We start from the raw sequence: 19,980 nt of genomic DNA on the forward strand, positions 1-19,980 counted from the left end.
CCCCCTCTCTCCTCCCCCTCCCCTCCCCTCCCCCTCTCTCTCCCTCTCCCTCCTCCCCATCTCTTACTCTCTCTCTCTCTGATATTTTTGGTTTTTGTATGTGGGTGTTTGTCTGAATGTATATCTTTGGATCGCGTGCATGCATGCAGTAGCTGGGACTGGAGTTAGAGATGTTTTTGAGTCACCATGTGGCCTCTACAAGTACAAGCAAGCCTGGTGTCCACGGGAGTCAGAAGTGGACACTGGATGCCCTGGATCTGGAGTTACAGACTCCACCATGTGAGCTACCACGTGGGTGCTTAGAACTGAACACAGCAAGTGTTCTCAGAGAACGGCCAGTGCTCTCAACCGTAGAGCCATCTCTCCAGCCCCAGAGGCCCTCTCTTGATGTGCACAGAAGCTAAGTCCATCCCAGCTCCTTCCAGGGTAGCATCGTAAATTCTGCAGAGCCTGTCAGCTCCGTGCCATGACTTGTGGGACCCCACTCCAGGGGGTGGCGTTTGAGTGGACAGTGACCACTTATGACTCCATTCTTTCAGTTTGCACATTCTAGTGACAACTCCTGCTTAAAGATGGCTCCTTCCTTTCCTTCTGCTACACTGGGTTCCCCCCAGGGACACAGAATCATGTCTACCCTGACCTTGGCCCCCAGTGCCTGGAAATTAGTGTGGCATGGAGCCCATGTGTGTGATAGGTGAGGGTCCTCTTTGGCACTCTGTATGATTGGATCCATTGCCATGGATGTAGCAGGATTTCCAAGTTGGCTGTGCCTGGTTTCTTGCCTTTATGCTATAGAGATCTTAGTAATGGAAAAAAAAAGCTAAGGAATAAAGGTTCCTGTGAAAGGCTCGTAGTAGCTGATGTCCCAGACTACAACTCTGAAACCATTTTCTTTCGGGTGATGAACTTTATTTCAGGAGCACAGAAGGGAGTTAAAGTTGGTAGGCAAGGCCCATGCTAGCACCCACCCCTGCAGGTTTTAATCGGCCTTGTATCTGCTACCAAAACTCACGAAATCTCGAGTGGCCATTAGTTTGAATCAGGCCACACTGATTTGTATCTGTGGAGTTCCTTAGTTAAAGTCAATACCTAAGGGAGATGGGAGTACCCCTCGCCTGGGGGTCTAGCAGAAATGATCGATCAGAGACTGGTTGTCCCAAGGTCTGGGAGCTGTGTCAGAATAATGCCTGCACTCTTCATTCTCCATCTCTAAATGGGCTTAGAGGGAGGAGGTGGCTGAAGTCTTCCCCTTATCTAGTTCCAAGTAGAGTGACAGCGAGTCTGGCTGTAGAATGAGCTTAGGAGGCAGTCTGATGCTTTGTTGGTAGATGGTCCTCATACTGGCCCTCTCTACAGACCTCCAACTCAGCCTCTGCGCCCAGGCAAGCCTGCACTTGGCAGGTGACTTAGCAGATTAATTAGTTCCTACTCAAAGCATTGTGAGAGTAATTAGTTAATCCCCAGGGGCTCCCAGGCAATCTTGCATTTCCATTTGTTTTTATTTACCTATCCTAATGGGCTGCTTGCTCTCCTATAAGATTATCCTTTGTGTATTTCTGATGGAGGAGTTGAGGGGTAAAAGACTTCATCCGGTTTTCTTTGAGTTCCCGTGAAACTGTAGCATTGCATCCCCCAACCAAATGCAAATGATCAAAAAGGCAATGGGGGGGGTGTCCTGGCCCCCACCCCTCTATGCTTGGGAGTGAAATCTCAGCACTCATCAGCAAATAGAACCCTGGACAGAATGCCTCTGGACAGAGTGACCACCGTGGGCCTAGAGGTCCAGGTATTAGAAGCCAGAGCTGGGGGTGGGGTGGGAGGTTGGTGTGCACGCATGCCAGTCAGCTCGTGCTGTGAAACACCGGACCTATTCTCCTTACAAGGGACAGGATCGTCCAGCTCCAACTCCCTGGACCACCTTAGCACAAAGCATTCCTTTTATCATTCTGGGTGTCCAAGAGACTGTCTTAATGGCTTCCTCGCTCATCTACTTTGTCCAGGGAAGCTGGAACGTTGGGATCCCCTGGGGAATGCCATCTTAGAGGATTCTGCCTTCTTGAAGCTGAGAGTGGCTAAGCACACACACACACCTGTTTGACGTGAGGGAGATCTGGTTCTGTTTGAGGCCTGTTCGTTTATTTTCGGTGTGTGACATACCAAACAGCTGGTTGGGCAGATGCTCCCTGACCTATGACATCACAGCCTTCAGTAGTTAATTCTTGCCACAGGCTACTTGCCCCAGTCCTGGTTCTGAGGGAGGAGATGCTTGGAAAAGGTGTTGCAGGCATGAGGATGGCTGCCTTGGCTGCTGCCCCTGCTGCTCTTAAGGAGGCCTCAGCACACTCAGAATGTAGAATAGCCATGACTTGGTCTTTCCCCACAGAGGCCGTCAGTTCTTAGTGTTGGTTGGAAGTGGGAAGTTACCTGAGTTTCTGGGAAGCAGCTGTGCACGCAGGACTTTTCCTTCCTCTTAGGAACCATGGAAGCTGGGAGAGGGAACCTATTTAAGCTTCTCGTTTTCAACGTAGGAAAACGAGGTCCTATAAGGCAGAGGCTTGCAAAAGCGTCATTTCCTGTGGGCGTGGTGGCTTATGCCTATAAGTCCAGCACTTAGAAGGCTGAGATTACAGGATTTCCAAAGTTCGAGGCCAGCCTTAAGTATGCAGAAAGTACTAGACCAGTGACAGTGACACAGGTCACCCCTTATTGGGAATGCCACTTTTGTTATTGTTGTTAATCCTGCAGGACAACAGGTCTGCAGGGCCAGCTCAGTGTATGATTCCACTATACTATGCACAGGCTGTGTGATCTTGGGAAATTACTCTGCCTCTTAAATGCAGAGTTGGCATTCTGACAGGGCAGTTGAAAGCTTGAGAGAGAGAGAGAGAGAGAGAGAGAGAGAGAGAGAGAGAGAGATAGTGTGGCAGAGGAAACCCTGTCTCTTTGTGTCTGTCTCAAGCTGCCTTGTCCCTTGGGACATTCAGTCCACTGCTCTTGAGGGGCGGGAGGGGGTGCTGAGGAGGAGGAGCAATGGGAACCAGGACAGGCAGAGGAGGGGAGGGGGGAAGAAGGGAGGCAAGGGGAGGGGACTTCACTTGAAGCAGCTGCTGGAGACAAGCTGGCTCTGTGTCCCAGGCCTTGCAGAAGCCCCAAGGACCTCTAATCCTAAAAAGGAGCCTTGAGCCATCTTTAGAATTATGTAAATATTTTGAATGAAGCATGTTCTAAATTAAATTCTAGTGGCGTTGACGATATGACACACTTAAAGACGGCTGTACTGAGAGACTTTCATAATGAGCAGCGCCCTTCATGGGGCAGACAAACGCCAGGTGTAACTAAGTCGCGAGGCTCAGCAGGGGGACAGCACGCTCTCCAGTGACTGACCCAGATTGACAATTCTGCTAATAGGATTGGGGCACGCTGTGGAACTCTTTTCGCCTATTAATTTGGCTTGACTTACATATACATTTTGAATCGGTTGGGGCCAGGGCTCAGTCACTTTTTTAGAAAGAATCTTGTGGCTTTATTTAAAACATCTCATTTGCTGGATTAGAAAATATACTGTATTTTAATTCTAATATAACGAGTCTTCCTTTGGTATACAATACTGTAATGTCCAATCCAACTCTGTTCTTTGCATGAAAATGTACTTGACTATACTTCTTATAACAGGGTCTTTCTGTTGTTTCTGGTATGTTGACTTTTGGGTATGGGGTATTATTCTTTCTCTGTTTTCCCAATAACCATTCAATCAGCAGTAATTCTCTCTCTCTCTCTCTCTCTCTCTCTCTCTCTCTCTCTCTGTCATCTGTGCTTGTGTGTGTGTTCACATGTACACATGTGTAAGTATAAATGTGTGTCTGTGTCATCAACTTCTATGTGTCCTGGTCCATGCTAGGCACTGGGACAAAGATGAAGTCAATCTTGTTGAGAAGTGTGTGGCAGCTGGGAATACTTAGGGTCCTAAGATGACATAGGGCGGTGGTTCTCAACCTTCCTAGTGCCGCCACCCTTTAATTCAGTTACTTGTGACCCCCCCAACTGTAACATTATTTTTTGTTACTACTGCATAACTGAAATTTTACTATCATTACGAATCATAATATAAATATCTGTGTTTTCTGATGGTCTTGGGTGACCCCTGTGAGAGGGTTATTCAATCTCCAAAGGGGTTCAGACCCACAGGTTGAGAACCAATGATATACACCAGATCAGGTGAACCCAGAAGTGACCCAATCCAGCCTCCAGCTGGAAAGGGAGTCATGGAGAGTTTTAGAAGAGGCAATACTAAACCAGCAACCTCCTCTAAAGGAAAGGGAGTGTGGAAATTGGGGTGCGGGGACAGTGTGGGATGAGGGTCTGGGGAGCATGGAGCAGCCTGCAGTAAAGCCAGGAAGTCAGAAGCCACAAAGCCACGGCAGGGCATGCAGGTCACACAGCCAGAGCTGGGATTTCTTTTAAAAGCCATAGTTAGCCTTTGAGGTAAACTCAGACAGGGAAGGAACAAGAAGAGATCTACATTTTAGAAACCTCTGACTCCAGTCCCAAGGCTCAGAGCTGCTGTCCTGACAGAGATGGAAAGAGCGGCAGCTTGCATGGGGAACAAGCTAAGAGGATCCACAAGGTGAATAGAGGCAGCTGGGTGATTGCCACTAGAACAGACAAAAGAGCCCAGCGTTTCTCATGTGCCAACCTGACCGTGGGTGGCCATGACAGCCGCTAGTGCAGCCTGGGTAGGAACAAGTTTGTGGGGTAAGGAGTAAGGCATTTGAGGATGAACTTGCTCTCCCAGTGAGGTGACCAGGTAGTGACATTTTGGGAAAAGATAGAAGCAGGAACTGTCACCAACGTGTAGGTGGCAGCAGAAAACAACAGCCAGATGTAACCACCCAGCAGGAATGTACAGACTTGAGTGTCCAGGGAGATGGCCAAGGGGGCATGCTGGGGCATTCTAAAAAATGAGGATGGATGGGGCAATGTAATCTATAAAGAAAAACAAGTAGAGCTGGTGGTTAAACCAGAAGGAGAAGGGTAAACAGAGGAGAAGGAACTGCATGGCTGAAGTGACCACCAGTGCTAAGAAAACAAAGGACTCAAATGGGAAGTGTGTGGATAGACTGTTGACATTCTACAACGGAGGTTCTCAACCTGTGGGTCTCGGCCCCCACCATCAGGGTCGCAAGTCACACACTGGGCATATCAGATGATTTGCATTACAATTCATAACAGCAGCAAAATTACAGTTATGAAGTAGCAGTTTCATGGCTGGGGGTGGGGGGTGGGGGTCACCATACCATGAGAAACTGTACGAAAGGGCCGCAGTGTTAGGAAGGCTGAGAGTCACAGTGCTAAAGGAAGATGGAACCTGGAGGCAGGACCCAGGCCAGCCAAGGTGCGCAGGTGAAAAACAACCGCTTGCTTGCTTCAGTTGGGATGGAGGTGATTCCCTCTCCGGGAGTCCACAGAAGGGAAACTGAGAAGATGCAGAGCAAGGAGCAGCAGCTAACTGATAGAGCTGATCCCACCTCACATGAGCGTGGATGATGCTAGGCCTCTTAAACACTCCAATGGGCTGTCACTGAAAACCAGAGGAACCCAACACAGGCGGGGTGTGTGATGTATATCTACATATCCATCCCATAGACGTGCATCTACATAGCCATCCCCTGGAGTGCTGAAGCATGGTTTCTGCATTCATCTGACGGCTTCCCTAACTACTGCAGTCAACAATGGCCACCCAAAAGCCTAGGCTCGGCATTGTTAAGAGTCGCTTTTGGCCTGGGCAGTGGTGGTGCACATCTTTTATCCCAGCACTTGGGAGGCAGAGGCGGGTGGATGTCTGAGTTCGAGGCCAGCCTGGTCTACAGAGTGAGTTCAAGGACAGCCAGGGAAAAACAGGGAAACCCTGTCTTGGGAAAAAAAAAGAAAGAAAGAAAGAGAGAGAGAGAGAGAGAGAGAAGAAAGAAAGAAGGAAAGAAAGAGAGAGAGAGAAAGAAAGAAAGGAAGGAAGGAAGGAAGGAAGGAAGGAAGGAAGGAAGGAAGAAAGGAGGAAAGAAAGAAAGAAGGAAAGAAAGAAAGAAAGAAAGAAAGAAAGAAAGAAAGAAAGAAAGAAAGAAAGAAAGAAAGGAGGAGAGAAAGGAGGAAAGAAAGAGAAAAAGAGTCCCTTTTTTTCCCCAGCCGGTAATAAGAGAGCGAAACTCTCTTGCCTAGGAAACACAAGCCAAGTAAACGTCTTTAGAAAGTACAGTTCTAATTCCTAAATGTGCCACAGCTGTCCTCATTAAACCTGACAGCTCCCGGGAAGGCATTTTTCTCAGATCTGCTCCCTGTTTGGCTTTGGCCAAGGGAAAGGGTCTAAATTGACTCCCGTGGTTATGTAACCACAGTGGCGGCGGCCAAAGGGTGTTGAGAACGAAGAGCCTAGCATCCTAGTTAGTGAAAGGGTGTGTTGAACTTGTCCAGTTCCCTACAGACTGGTGTCACTCTGCTCTGACTGCGCCTTCCGCATACGTCATCAGATAACACAGGGCTGCTTACGCTACAGATGCTGTGTGGATGGAGTGGCGGTAGATCAGTAGAGTCCAGGTGAACTGCATTCTCTGACCAGGGCCATTTTCTTAGTCAGCCCATCTATTCAGTTCTAATGCCTAGCATTGTGGAGGGGACTGACAGTTTAGAGAGGACATGAGGAGACCGGGGCACGGAAAGATCCTGAATGTAGAATAAGTGTCCCTGTTGTCCCAGGAGGCTTTGCGATCTTTCACAAACCTCTCCATGTACGTGCTTTTCATGACTATGTATGCAGTCTGTACCTAGAGTGTATCCTTCCCTAGATTCAAAAAAATAAAAAGTCAAACCTCTCCCAGCACTGGTACCAGGAAGATGATGATAGCGTGGTAGCTTAGATCTATTCTAGGAAGAGAATTTAGCAATGATGGATGGGGGGGAGCCCACGGTGGCATGCTCCTCAGATGACCTTGCATGGGAAGCATGCCGTGACTAGGGTCCTAGGGGCCTTGGAAATTCTCTATCACAGAGGCGGTGACTGTGAGGCAAGGGGCAGGAAAGTGACACCTTCTTCCAGTCCAGGGTCTCTGACTACTACAAGTCTCCAGCTCGGATTCTGACTGTGGCATTCTGAGAACACGCCAAAGGTTCCGATGGGAAGGAGGGGTTCTGTGGCACAGTTCAGGGTAAGCTGAAGATTCGCCTGTAATGTGGCAAACCCAGCCGAGAGGCCACAGGTTGGCTGGCGACAATACTGGAGCAAAAGCATCGCCTTTGGAACACCCCTACTTCATCCGCCCCTGCCCCCCCATCTTTTCTTGCAGTTTGATACTCCGGTTCTGTCAGCTTATCTCCAAGTATTGTCATTACAGAGCCATACCGCCCCAGCTGTTTAAAAACTGACTCCCTCTTAGTAGTCCACAGGAAGATTTAAAATGCACACCTTCACCCTTAACAGCAAAACGATGCGTGTTTAAAGGATAGACTGTCATCCACACAAGAGTTTTACAGAGTCCTAATGCTGTTACCAGCACACAGGGAGGACTCTGGGACAGGGAGAATCCTTCAGATGACTACCACCAGGGGGCGCCTGGCATTGGGGATTACCCATGCAGGCAGCCTCTGGGGGTAAGCTCCATGGTCAAGTGTGCAGGTGGCACCACTCAGAGCTGCTCTTTTGGGGGGAGCTTGGAGCCTCTGTGCAGGTGCTGATCTCCAGAGCTGCTGCTTCTGACTCTTGTGGGCTCTTGTGACTATTGCTCCCGGAACCTCATCAGTGAGAGGGGGAAGAGGACATGTAACTCAGAAGGCAGAGGAGGTGCCCACGGGTGCCACTCAATGGCAAACATGAGATACCATACGTTGAGGCTGGGGAAGTGAGTTGTGTCTGGTGCTATACAGACTAAGGCGAATATGATTTTTTTTTTTTTCTGTTTTCACAGAGACCCGTGTTGGATTCCAATCCCACAGACTTTACAGAAAGCAGCAGGGTTTTTGGTGTTTCTCACATCACTGGGAAATTCTTAAAACCCCCTATAGAGTCAATCTTACAAACTGCGACCGTCCTTGAGAAACACTATAGGGAGGCTCCCAGCAGAAAGGCAGCTGGCCAAAGGACTGTGGCTGTATAGTGTTCTTGAGTGGAATTCTCATCTGTGTACTTGGAGCTTAGGCAGCCCGGGAGGTCCCTGCAAACTGTGAGAGGTCAAGAAGGCAGAGGACCCTCTGGCGTTCGTGGGAGTGGGTCGGACCCAGTGCCTTGTCCCTAAAATAGGCAGTCAGTGGGCAGTGTGGGTTATCCATATGTTTCAATGTAGTGTGTGATATGCATCTCTCTCTCTCTCTCTCTCTCTCTCTCTCTCTCTCTCTCTCTCTCTCTCTCTCTCCTGTTTGAATTGTGCCCCATCTGTTCCATCCTAAGTAATATTTGTGCTGCTTTAATCCAGCCCAGGGAAAGACACTGCTGAGGACTTCTATTTAGCACCGTATTTCAGACACAGGCTGCCTGCACAGGGCAGGACACACTCAGCCCAGAGAATCTCAGGAAATTCTGATGAAGAGCGTGGAAGGGGAGGGGCGTGGAGGGGAGGGGCGGGACTCGAGGTTGGAAGGGGAGGGGTTTTTCAGTTCCCTCCTTTTAAAAAATGCAAGCACAGTGGAGAAAAGTGCTTGTAAACCCGGAATTAGCTTTTCCAGGGATCTGCAGAAGACTCACTGAGGAACAGACTTTTGCTGTCCTTTCTAACCCATGAAGACATGGACGTGGCCCATGTTGGGGGTTTGCATTTGGGAAGAGTTTTACATCGGCTGTGCTGGACCTATGGGGTTCTGTAGAGAGAATGGATTTTCCGAATGCAAACTTGAACACACATTTTAGGGGCATAAAGGCAGGATAGTTAACGGACCTGGGTAGTTCCTCAGGAAGTGAAGAGGATGGGGACACTAGAAATGAGTGAGACTAGCCCAGTGCTGCTCCCTCTGCCCCTTGGAGACAAGCCCTGGAATAGCATCTCTGAGCCATGTGCCACAGCGTGTCAATACATCCTCTTTCCACTAGCCAAGAATACACTGGACCACAGCCACCTCTCAAAAGGTCTGAGCTGGAGAAGAAGATGCCAGGTGACAGTCACCACCACTCTGTCATCTTCCAAAGAGAGAGACCAATTGTCCCCTTCAAAGGGAGGCAGGAATTTAAGGGTGTAAGCCCTGGCTTAGGGCAGGAAGGCTCTGCTATGTGCCTGTATCTTCTGTTATAAGATGGAGGTAAAAATGGGCCCTAAGTGAATCAATACATGTGGAATACAGTGCCTGACACCTAGAAAGAACTTTACAAATGTCAGCTATGACATTGTATTCATTGCGCATGAATGTACAAAGTTCTGCAACAAGGAAGCAACCCTATTGCAAATGAGGACCAACAGCAAGCCAGTCTTCTGATTACATCTGAGCCATCACATATGCCTACCTATATTCATATTCACACAAATGTTCATATTCACACAAATGAGTCATGCACACGTACACAAATACATACACACATACACATACATACAAGTGTACACACACATATACACACATGCACACACACACCCTCATTTTTCAGTATCAGTAACTGATTTTGTGAATCAGTTTCATAAACATTAAACTGTTTACATGGCACCCTAGTTCAACGCCCTTTTTTTTTTTTAAAGCAAGAGCATGTATGTAATGTAAGGATATACACTTATTCATCAATGTGACTCACTGATAATCAAATGTTCTCCATTTTTTTTTTTTATTACTGAGACTTAAACAAACACTTCCTTACCTTTGGAAGCCTGTATTTGTCCCTGAGGTGGACTCGTAGGCACGCCCTCTCTGCCTTTTTCTGCGTAAATGCAGCATCTCTCTCCATCCTACAAAAGGTAAAGAAACGGAAACAGGGTCATAGGAGATAGAGGGTCCTACACATTCCAGGTTGCTCAGGGAGCAGGACCCTTGGACATACTTGATTGCCAATGACCACTGACATTTGGGAAAAGGCGGACTTTCCCCTCTAAGCCCCTGATATCTGCTTCTCTTTTACTGTCATTGTGAGCTCCAGCACTCAGGCAGCTGGTTGGGGAATGTCTTTGTGAAGTAAACAGAGGAGGAGGACTGTGTGGTCCTGGACTGTGAGCCTTGGCATCGCCCGCGGGGAAAGCTAATTTCCCTTGTGTTCCTCTTCGGCTGCCTCGGAACTTTTGAAACGAAGGCTACATTTCCAATAAGCCCCTCCCTGAGCTCTTAAAGAAGCAAAAACCAAGTTGCCCCATTCCAGGATTGGAGATATTCTTTGCCTGTGGTGTTTGCAGACAGGATGCTAAGTTGCTTCCGTTCATTTGTTGTCACTGCTGCCAGGCTCCAGTGACAGTGTTTACACAGTGCCTCCTTGTCAGAAGCACTGTCTAAGAATGAGCAATGTCTGCTCTCACCATGTCAGCCAGACTGGGGGCCTGCTCTGGGGATGACCTACTTCAGTGGTTCTCAGTGTGTGAGTCTGGACCCTTTGGGAGTCGCATATCAGATATCTTACCTACTTACATTACGATTTGTAACTAACAAAATTACAGTGAGGAAGTAGCAACAAAAATAATTTGTGCTTGGGGTGGGGGTCACTACCACATGAGGAACCTGTATGAAAGGGTCACAGCATTAGGAAAGTTGAGAACCATTGGCCTAATTGGATCCACGGTTAGGCCAGCGTGAAATGGACTCCCTGGGTCATGATTATCTATGCGGAAGCGTAAGGCTTTGGGGAATGCGTGCAAAGCTGGGGAGGATTGCCTTCTTCCCTAGTTGCCCACAGAAGTGCATGATGGATGCTGAATTTATCCAAAGGCCCTGTCAAATGGCTGGATAGGGATGGGCCAATTGGATAAATGAAGTTTCATTGTGAAGCTGGGATTGAGACTGAGAACGAATGAAAATTGAAGCATGGCTTGAAGCATAACAAGGGAACTTGAAGGCCACTGGCTGGCACGTTCCACTGCGGCAGTGGTCCAGGTCGTAGAGGGCTTTCTGTGAGTGACAGCTGGTTGCTAAGGAGACAGGAAAGCAGCCCTGTGGGGTCAGATCAACGCCAAGAGTTCAAAAGAGTGCTCATGGCCACGCAGTAGATGTGTGGGTCTCCTGTACACCCAAGGGAGGCCTGATAAGCTTTTTGCTGTGGACTCTTTGGGGCGTTGCATGACCATAAATCCTGTCTTCATTTTTTTTTTTTTAGGTGACATTTGTCTCTTGTTTTTCTTTGTTTGTTTTTTTAGTTCAAACTCAGAAGTAATCCTAACCATGACAAGAAAAGCTGACTTTGAAGATGGGCTATCCATGAAACAAACAATCAGATAAACGTGGCTGACCACCAGGTGCCTTGGGCTCAAGTATTCTTGACTCAGTTCTACCTCCAGAGCAGTCTGGAACAGGCCCGAGATAACACTGTATTCAACCTTGGAATTTTCTAGAGAAAGAAACAGGAAAGGGCGATGTATCCAGTGCCAATGTGGTATGGGTAGGGAGCAAGTTTTTCTGTTCAATATTTTAGTAAGAACCCTTTCAAACATACAGGAAAGTTGAAAGAACTTCAGATGCAAAGCCACATTTCCATTCCTTAGCTTCTCCACTTCATGTCTCACACTTTTACACATATCTACCCTCTCTCTGTTCATTTATTCATCTTACTTTTTGATAATATATAAAGCTGTAAAACTCACCACAGCTCCCCAGAACACTTTAGCATGCATATTGTTAACTGGGGTTGCATATTTATTTTATACTTCTTCTGACTTTCTTTTGAAGAAAAAAAAACCTGCATGCAATTCAATTCCCAAGCCTGAAATTATACTATTTTTGTGATGCCCCTAAATATCCACACCTATGTCACGCAAGCCTTTTAATCAAAAAGATCGAAAAACATGACCTCGCCGTTTTTTTTTTTTTTCTTGACCCATTACATCAAGGCCAATTATCAGTGTTGAGTTGTGCTAAGCATGGTGGACAGAGTCACTCAGTGCTGTTCACTTCCATCTGTATCAGTAGCATCCGGAGGCAGGGATGCTGCAAGGTTCTGCTTTAGCAGAACCGACTTTCACGGGGTTAGAGGTAGAGTCAAAGGAACGGCCTCCTCAGAAGCCAAGAGCCATCAGCCCGGGCACTGAAGGCATGCCCCAGGGATGCACCCCCTTTGCTCTGAAGGGCAGCAAAGGCTGGTACTCACTTCTCTTCAATCATCTGCTTCTGGTATTCCTCGTATTCCTCTCTAGTCATCCCTTTAGCCGCCGCGGGGTCTGAGGTGCCTCCTTCTTCTTTCTTTTCTTCAGACCCACCTCCAAATCCTAAATTCTTTACCTGGTTACTTATCATATTTTTCACAAAGAAAGCCATTGTCTCGGCCTTGGAGAACTAAAACCCAGTCAAAGATCGACAAAAAAAAAATACCCCAACCAAACCAAAGCAAAACCTCCAAATATTTTCAACCACAGCCACACATTTGGGAGCGAAGGATTTGCACAGCCTCCTCTGTCCAAGGGCACAGCGGTAGGGGAGAGTGCTTTTGCTAGTCGTAAGCTGGATTAGAGGGTGAACTCTTAGTACAGAGGCAGATGGTTCCGATTACTAAAACCCACGGTCAGACGCAACCCTCTGCCATATGATTAATACACTCAGCTAATTTTACGGGGCAGAAGCCCCACCCATCTCTGCCCTGTTCTCCTTAGCCTTTGAAATTTTGTTTTGCTTTTGGCCAGAGCTGGAGATTGGCTTTGTGCATGTCAGGCCAGCAAACCACTTCTCAGCAATGTTCCCGATCGCTAAAGTTCAATTTACATACACAACAGGGCTTCATCAACAGTCCCATGTCAATGATATTAATTGGAGCCAACTGATCATATGGTCGCTGTGAAATTTTCACATCCCTGCCCTGAACTACAAACATCCTGTTGGAAATAGTCCAATGAGACTCAACCCTCTGGATGCTTTATGAAGCAAAAGCAGTGCATTTGATCTATATTTTATCTAACTGGACTCTTAAGTCTTAAGCAAACATTGCCAAAATGGAACATCAGTTCATTTGGTTCCACTTCATGGGGAACAGTGCTTCACACACAAACACATGAGCCATGCAAGGGGTCTAAACGTGAGCCATGGTCTTGAGTTTACACAGGAAGATTTGCTTAGCTTCCACTACACAGAAGCGCTGCTCATCTTCCTGAGATGGATATTTTTGACACTGAGATAGGAACCAACAGGAGGGAAGTCCTCAGTATGCACTTTTTTTGTTATACACAGTGTGCATCCTATGTGATCTGCACTAACCACAGCTACAGCTCTGACAGTGTTTTGTAGCAGGAATCCTTTCTGTCTTTTATCCAGGCAAGGTAAGAACTCAGTGTAGCTAAGACCTTAATCCAGTGGTTCTCAACCTGTGGGTTGCAATCCTATTTTTTGGCGGTGGTGGTGGTGGTGGTGGTGGGGAGTCACAGGGATTGAATATCAGATGTCCTGCATATCAGTTATTTGCTTTAGAATTCATAACAGTAGCAAAATTACAGTTATGAAGTAGTAATGAAAATAAATGGAATAGGGTTGGAGGTCACCACAATATGAGGATCTGTGACAGAATCAGGAAGGTTTAATCTATGATTGGACATTTCTAATGAAAGAGCTGGGGGGTAGGGTGGGGACTGGAAATATTTGTAATTCATGTTCATTATTTTCTCAGCAGGAACAAATCTTCCTGGGTGTCTTAGTTAGAGTTTACTGCTGTGAACAGACACCATGACCAAGGCAACTCTTATAAGGAGAACATTTAATTAGGGCTGGTTTATAGTTTCATCAGTCTAGTCTATTATGACCAAGGTGGGAGCATGGCAGAGTTCAGGCAGGCATGGTGCAGGAAGGAGAAGCTGAGAGTTCTACCTCTTCATCTGAAGGCTGCTAGCAGAATACTGACTTCCAGGGAGCTATGACTAGGGTCTTAAAGCCCATACCTACAGTGCCACACCTAATCCAACAAGGCCACGCCTTCTAATAGTGCCACTCCCTGGCCCAAGCCTATATAAACCATCACATTCCACTCCCTGGCTCCCATAGGCTTGTTCAAACATATGAGTCTATGGAGGCCATACCAACCCATAGCATAATAAAAATACATTCAGTCCAACTTCCAAAGTTCCCATAGTCTGTAGCAGTCTTAACAAGGTTAAAAGTCCAGAACTCAAGGTCTCTTCTGAGATTCATCCAATCAGTTAACTGTAATCCCCAAAGCAAGACAGGAATCAGCTGGGCAAACTCCAAACTCTGCATTTCCATGTCTGATGTCAAAGCTGTCTTCAGATCTCCAATCACTTTTTCATCTTTGTTGATTACAACATCCTGGGCTGTTTCCACTCTCTGTTAGCAGCTTTCCCCAGCAGATAGTCCACAGCTCTGGCATCTCCAACATCTTGGAGTCTCCAAGGCAACTCTAGTGTTACAACTTCTTGTTCAATGTTTCAAACTACACATGATCTTCTGAGCTCCCCCAAAGGGCTGGTGTCACTTCCCCAGCTCTGTCCTCTGTAGCACTCTAAACTCAGTTTGATCCAATCCATTGCTGCTGCTGCTGTTCTTGGTGATCATCCCATGGTACTGTCAACTCCAAGACACTGGGATCTTCTCCTGCAACTAGGCTTCACCAATAGACTCTCATAGGCTCTCTTCATAGTGCCAAGCCTCAACTCCTTTCATGACTCCTTCAGTCTTGAGCCATCAACTGCAACTGGGGCTGCACCTTCAACAATGGTCTTCCATGGCCTCTCATAGTGCCAAGCCTCAGCTGTTCTTCATGACCCCTTCATGCCTTCAAAACCAGTACTACCTGGGTGACTCTTACACATTACCAAGTCCAGCTGCAGCACAAGATACAAGCTTGGCTATCTCTGGAACACAGCTTAGTAGTGCTCTCAGAAAACACTTCCCAGAAGATTTCACCTCAGTGATGTTGGTCTCTTTTTAATCACCACTAATTTCTTAGCTCCAACTAACTAGCATCAATTGTCTCAGAAGTCCCTTCTATTCTTGACTCTAAAGCCAGAGCCAAATGGTTGAAACTGCTGAGTTCTGTTGCTTTCTGGGGCTGGAACATGTCCCCCCCACCCCCCCCACACACACCTTTTTCAACTTTATCAATGCTGAGATTAAAGCTGTGTACCACCACACCTGGATTTACGCTTTTCTTCACCTAGAACTTGCTCTGTCCCAGGCTGTCCTTCAACTCAGAGATCTGTTTGGCTTTATCTCCAAGGATTAAAGGTGTGTACCACCATGGCTGAATCTAAACTTGGCTGGGTAGGATCTTGCCCCAAACTCCTACTCCCTTAATTTGCTCTCTCCTAGAACATAGGATTCAGCCCCATTCTACTCCCTGGTTCTGCTTTAATATTTAAACCATATATTTTGTATTTTTCCTTTCTAAGCTTGCTACACTTGTTCAAAACACTCTTTATGAGATTTAACCAGAGAACAAAGTCTATGATGGGCATTTCTAAGACTTCCTTTGTTAATGCAATTAATCTGAGTCTCTTCATTTTAGCCTCAGGTAGACTCTTCAGACAAAAGTAGTCACATTCTTCACCAACATATCGCAAAAACAGTCTCTAGGCCACATATTGAAATTCTCCACTGAACCCTCTTGGTCCAAGTCCACACAATTCAAATCATTCTTAATAACAGTCTTCTATATTCCTACTAGGATAGCCCATTAAGCCCCATATAAAGCATTCTACTGCTTCCCAAATCCAAAGTCCCAAAGTTCACATTATTTCAAACAAAAGCATGGTCAGGCCTAGCACAGCAATACCCCACTCCTGGTACCAACTCCTGTCCTAGTTAGGGTTTTACTGCTGTGTACAGACACCATGACCAAGAAATAAGTTGATGTGTGTTAGTGCAAGTCACTTGATACCCTCTTCTGACCTCTAGACACAGGCATATGCACCTGCATAACACACACACACCCCAATTAATTAAAATACAGAGATTAGAGTAGACAATCCCTAAGAGTAGGGTGGCAGCCCAGTGGATTTTGGGTTATGGGTCTTGAGATTTCATGAATATTTGAGGTAGGGTAATTCCCTCTAAAATCATGGTGGGTAAATTTCCCACAAAGTTGGGGCAGGAGGATTGAAAAGCAGCAACAACAAAACAACAAAACAGAACAGTGTAGATGATATTATAACAAACTTAAGATTTCTTGGAGAGGCTGCCCTGCACACTGGTGCGAAAATGTGCTACCTCCTCAGTTTTTGTTATAGTAGACACAAATCTACCTGCAGCCTCAAGGACATTTAACTGGAAAGGAGCTGTCTGAGCAGGGCACACAGATCTCAGATATAGCTGTAGTCTTCTTGGTTACCTCATGGTTAACTTCTTGGGCACTGCTCAGGGTTCCATGATTGACCTTACAGCTAATGCCTAGGATTAGAGTGTTTTGCAATGTTTTAAATTGAGATTTGTCTCAAAAGCTAAGGCCAGATTTTTAACAATAAATATTTAAAATTTATTCTTCAACTCTTCTTTCTCTGGGTTCCCTGAACCTTGAGAGGAGGAATTTTGATGGAAACATCCTGTTTAGGGCTGAATTTTCTGAGGACACTCACTTTATGCAGGTTGTCTGGCAATGAGTCTCTGTATTTGTTTCCATCTGCTGTGGGAGGAGGCTTCTCTGATGATGGCTGAGCAAGTCACTGATCTTGAGTATGAACAGAGCACAGTGTCACTAGGAGTTATTTTGTTGCTGTGTTCTTTTAGTAGAACAATAGTATTTGGTTTTACTCTATGTCCCTGGGCTATCTAGTCTCAGGTTCTTAGTTTCCCAAGCAGTCTCTGATATGTGTTCCATCTCACACAGCGGGCCTAATCAAATATTAATAGGTTAAGACAAACTTTGTGCCACCATTGTACTAGAATATCTTGCAGGAAGGTCACCATTGCAGATCAAAGGGTTTGTAGCTGGGTTGGTGTTTACATTTCTCCTTTGGTAGAGTGCAGAGTAATTTTCTGTACCAAAGATGTTCCACTGTCCAACGGATGCTCTATGTAGGCATTGGTTCGACTTCTTGAACCAGTGAGTTCGATGAGTTGTGTAGGTGTTATCTTCAGCAATGGCACCTTGTGATCAGTTTGCAGAGAGCAATCTAGTCTTGCCAACAACATGGGTTGTTTGAGGATTCCCATGGGACATTTTTGGCCAACAACTCAATTAGATGCAGACCATTTCCAGGATTGGAAGCTTCCTTTTGAGACAAGAGGTGTCCAGATGGAGTTCTGTATCCTTCATTATTTGGTGATTTCATTTAGATCACCTTCATATGTGTATATATTCTAGAAAGCTTCTACTGTATTAGGCTTTCATTCTACCCAAGTGGCCCTTAATTTTATCTGTCTTCCCCGTATTCCCTCCCTCATTCCCCTCTTCCCCTCCACACTTGATCCTCCATTCTAGTACCCCACACCATACTATCTATTTCTATTTCCTAGGGAGATCTATCTGCCCACCACAGTCCCTTACTTCACACCTAACCTCTGTAGTTCTATAGGTTGTAGCTCAGCTATCACTGACTTAACAGCTAATATCCACATATGAGTGAAAACATACATCATTTGCCTTTCTGAGTCTGGGTCATCTCATTCATGATGATTTTTTTCTAGGTCCATTCATTTACCTATGAATTTCATGATTTCATTCTTTTTTTTAAATGCATTTATTTTATGTATAGGAGTATACTATCACTGTCTTCAGTCACACCAGAAGAGGGCATCAGATCCCATTACAGATGGTTGTTAGCCACCATGTGGTTGCTGGGAATTGAACTCAGGATCTCCGGAAGAGCAGTTAGTGCTCTTAACTGCTGAGCCATCTCTCCAGCCCCTGATTTCATTTTTTTTTTAATGACTGAAAAATATTGCATCATATAAATTAACCACATTTTCTTTATTTACTCATCTGTTGAGGGGTGTTTAGGTTGTTTTCAGTTTCTGGCTAACATAAATAGAGCATCAGTGAACATGACTGACCTGTGGTAGAATAAAGCATCCATTGGGTATATGCCCAAGAGTGGTACAGCTGGATCTTGAGGTAGATTTATTTCCAACTGCCACACTGATTTCCATAGTGGATGTACAAGTTTGCTCTCTTAACAGCAATAGATGAGTGTTCTCCTTAATCCATATCTTTGCCAACATGAGCTGTCATTTGTTTTATTGATTTCGGCCATTCTAACCGTATAAGATGAAATTTCAAAGTAGTTTTGATTTGCATTTTCCTGGTGACTAAGGATGTTCAATATTTCTCTATGTGTTTCTCAGCCATTTGAGTTCCCTCATTTGAGAGTTCTATTTAGATCTATACCCCATTTTTAGCTGAGTTATTTGTCTTCTTCTTTTTTAAATTATTGGATATTTTATTTATTTACATTTCAAATGTTATCCCCCTTCCCGGTTTCCCCTCCAAGAACCTCCTATCCCACCTCTCCTCCCCCCCCCCCCCGTGCTTCTATGAGGGTGCTCCCACACCCAACCCTCCCACTCCTGCCTCACTGCCCTAGCATCCCACTATGCTGGGGCATTAAGCTTTCACAGGACCTAGGGCATCCCCTCTCATTAATGCCAAATAAGGCCATCCTCTGCTACATATGCAGCTGAAGTCATGGGTCAATCCTTGTGTACTCTTTGGTTTGTTTAGTTCCTGGTAGCTCTGGGGGTGGGGGTGGGGTCTGGTTAGTTGATATTGTTGTTCTTCCTGTGGGGTTGCAAACCCCTTCAGCTCCTTCAGTCCTTCCCCTAACTCCTCTATTGGGGTCCCTGTGCTCAGTCCAATGGTTGACTGTAAGCACCCACATTTGTATCAGTAAGGCTCTGGCAGAGCCTCTCAGTAGACATCCATATTAGGCTCTTATATTGTACATGTAATTGAAAAAAAAAATCTTTTCCCATTTTGCAGCCTGCCACTTTGCCCAAATGATGATGTCCTTTCCACACTCAAGGTTTCCGGTTTTATGAAGTCCCGCTTATTAATTGTTCATCTTAGTGCCTGTTCTAAGGGTGTTTTGTTCAGAAAGTATTTTCCTGTGCCAATGAATTCAAGAGTATCCCATACTTCTTTTCTATAAGTTTGATATATTTGATTTGATGGTAGGTCTTTGATCCATTTAGAGTTGGTTGTTTTTGTTTGTTTTTTAACAAGTTAATGAGTATGGGTCTATTTGGATTCCTCTATGTGCAGCCATCCATTTTGACCAGCACCATTTGTTGAAGATGGTGTCCTTTAAGCAGTGTGCATTTTTGGCTTCTTTATAAAAACAAAACAAAACAAAAAAGGTGTCCATAGGTTTGTGGATTTATGTATTGAAGTCATTCCTCCATCATTGTGTGAGGATCAATACACAATTTAAGCTGTAGTAGTGTGTCTTTTATAAACTTGGGTGCCCTTGTATTTGATGCATAGATGATAAAAATTGCCATGTCCTCTTGGTAGATTTTTCTATTAGTATCCTAGTAGTATCCTTCCTGACGTGAGTAGTTTTGGTTTGAGGTCTGTCTTGTTAGGTATTAAGATGGGTACATCAATTTGTTTCTTAGGTCCATTTACTTGAGATGCTTGAGATACCATTTTCATCCCTTTACCCCGGGGTGATGCTTACTCTGAACGTTAAGGTGTTTCCTGGATACAGTACGAGGATGGATATTGGTTTTCTGTCTTTTTATTGTGGAGCTGAGACTATTGAGAGTGATGAAGGAGCAGTGTTTGTTGATTCCTGATGTTTTGTAGTGGTGTGTGTGTGTGTGTGTGTCTGTCTGTGGTGTGTGTTTTTCCCTTCTTTTGATTTGCTTGTTTGGGATCACTTATTTCTTGTGTTTTCTTGGGTGTGGCTAACCTCTTTAGGTTAAAGTTCACCTTCTAGTACCTTCTAGGGGGCTGGA

General features: G+C 45.7%; 1 protein-coding gene across 1 annotated transcript in view; it reads right to left on the bottom strand.

Annotated features, from left to right (window-relative positions):
• Cplx4 (complexin 4) overlaps positions 1-12,536 on the bottom strand; it is a 14,654-nt gene extending 2,118 nt beyond the window's left edge. The window contains exons 1-2 of the mRNA XM_021151077.1: positions 12,239-12,536; positions 9,815-9,902 (exon numbers count right to left, since the gene is read on the bottom strand). Of these exons, the coding sequence (XP_021006736.1) occupies positions 9,815-9,902; positions 12,239-12,405 (255 nt within the window). The 5' untranslated portion in view covers positions 12,406-12,536. The remainder of the gene's footprint in view (positions 1-9,814; positions 9,903-12,238) is intronic.
• Positions 12,537-19,980: the final 7,444 nt, after the last annotated feature.

Source organism: Mus caroli, chromosome 18 (assembly GCF_900094665.2).
Source record: "Mus caroli chromosome 18, CAROLI_EIJ_v1.1, whole genome shotgun sequence".
In the NCBI taxonomy this organism is placed as follows: Eukaryota; Metazoa; Chordata; class Mammalia; order Rodentia; family Muridae; genus Mus; species Mus caroli.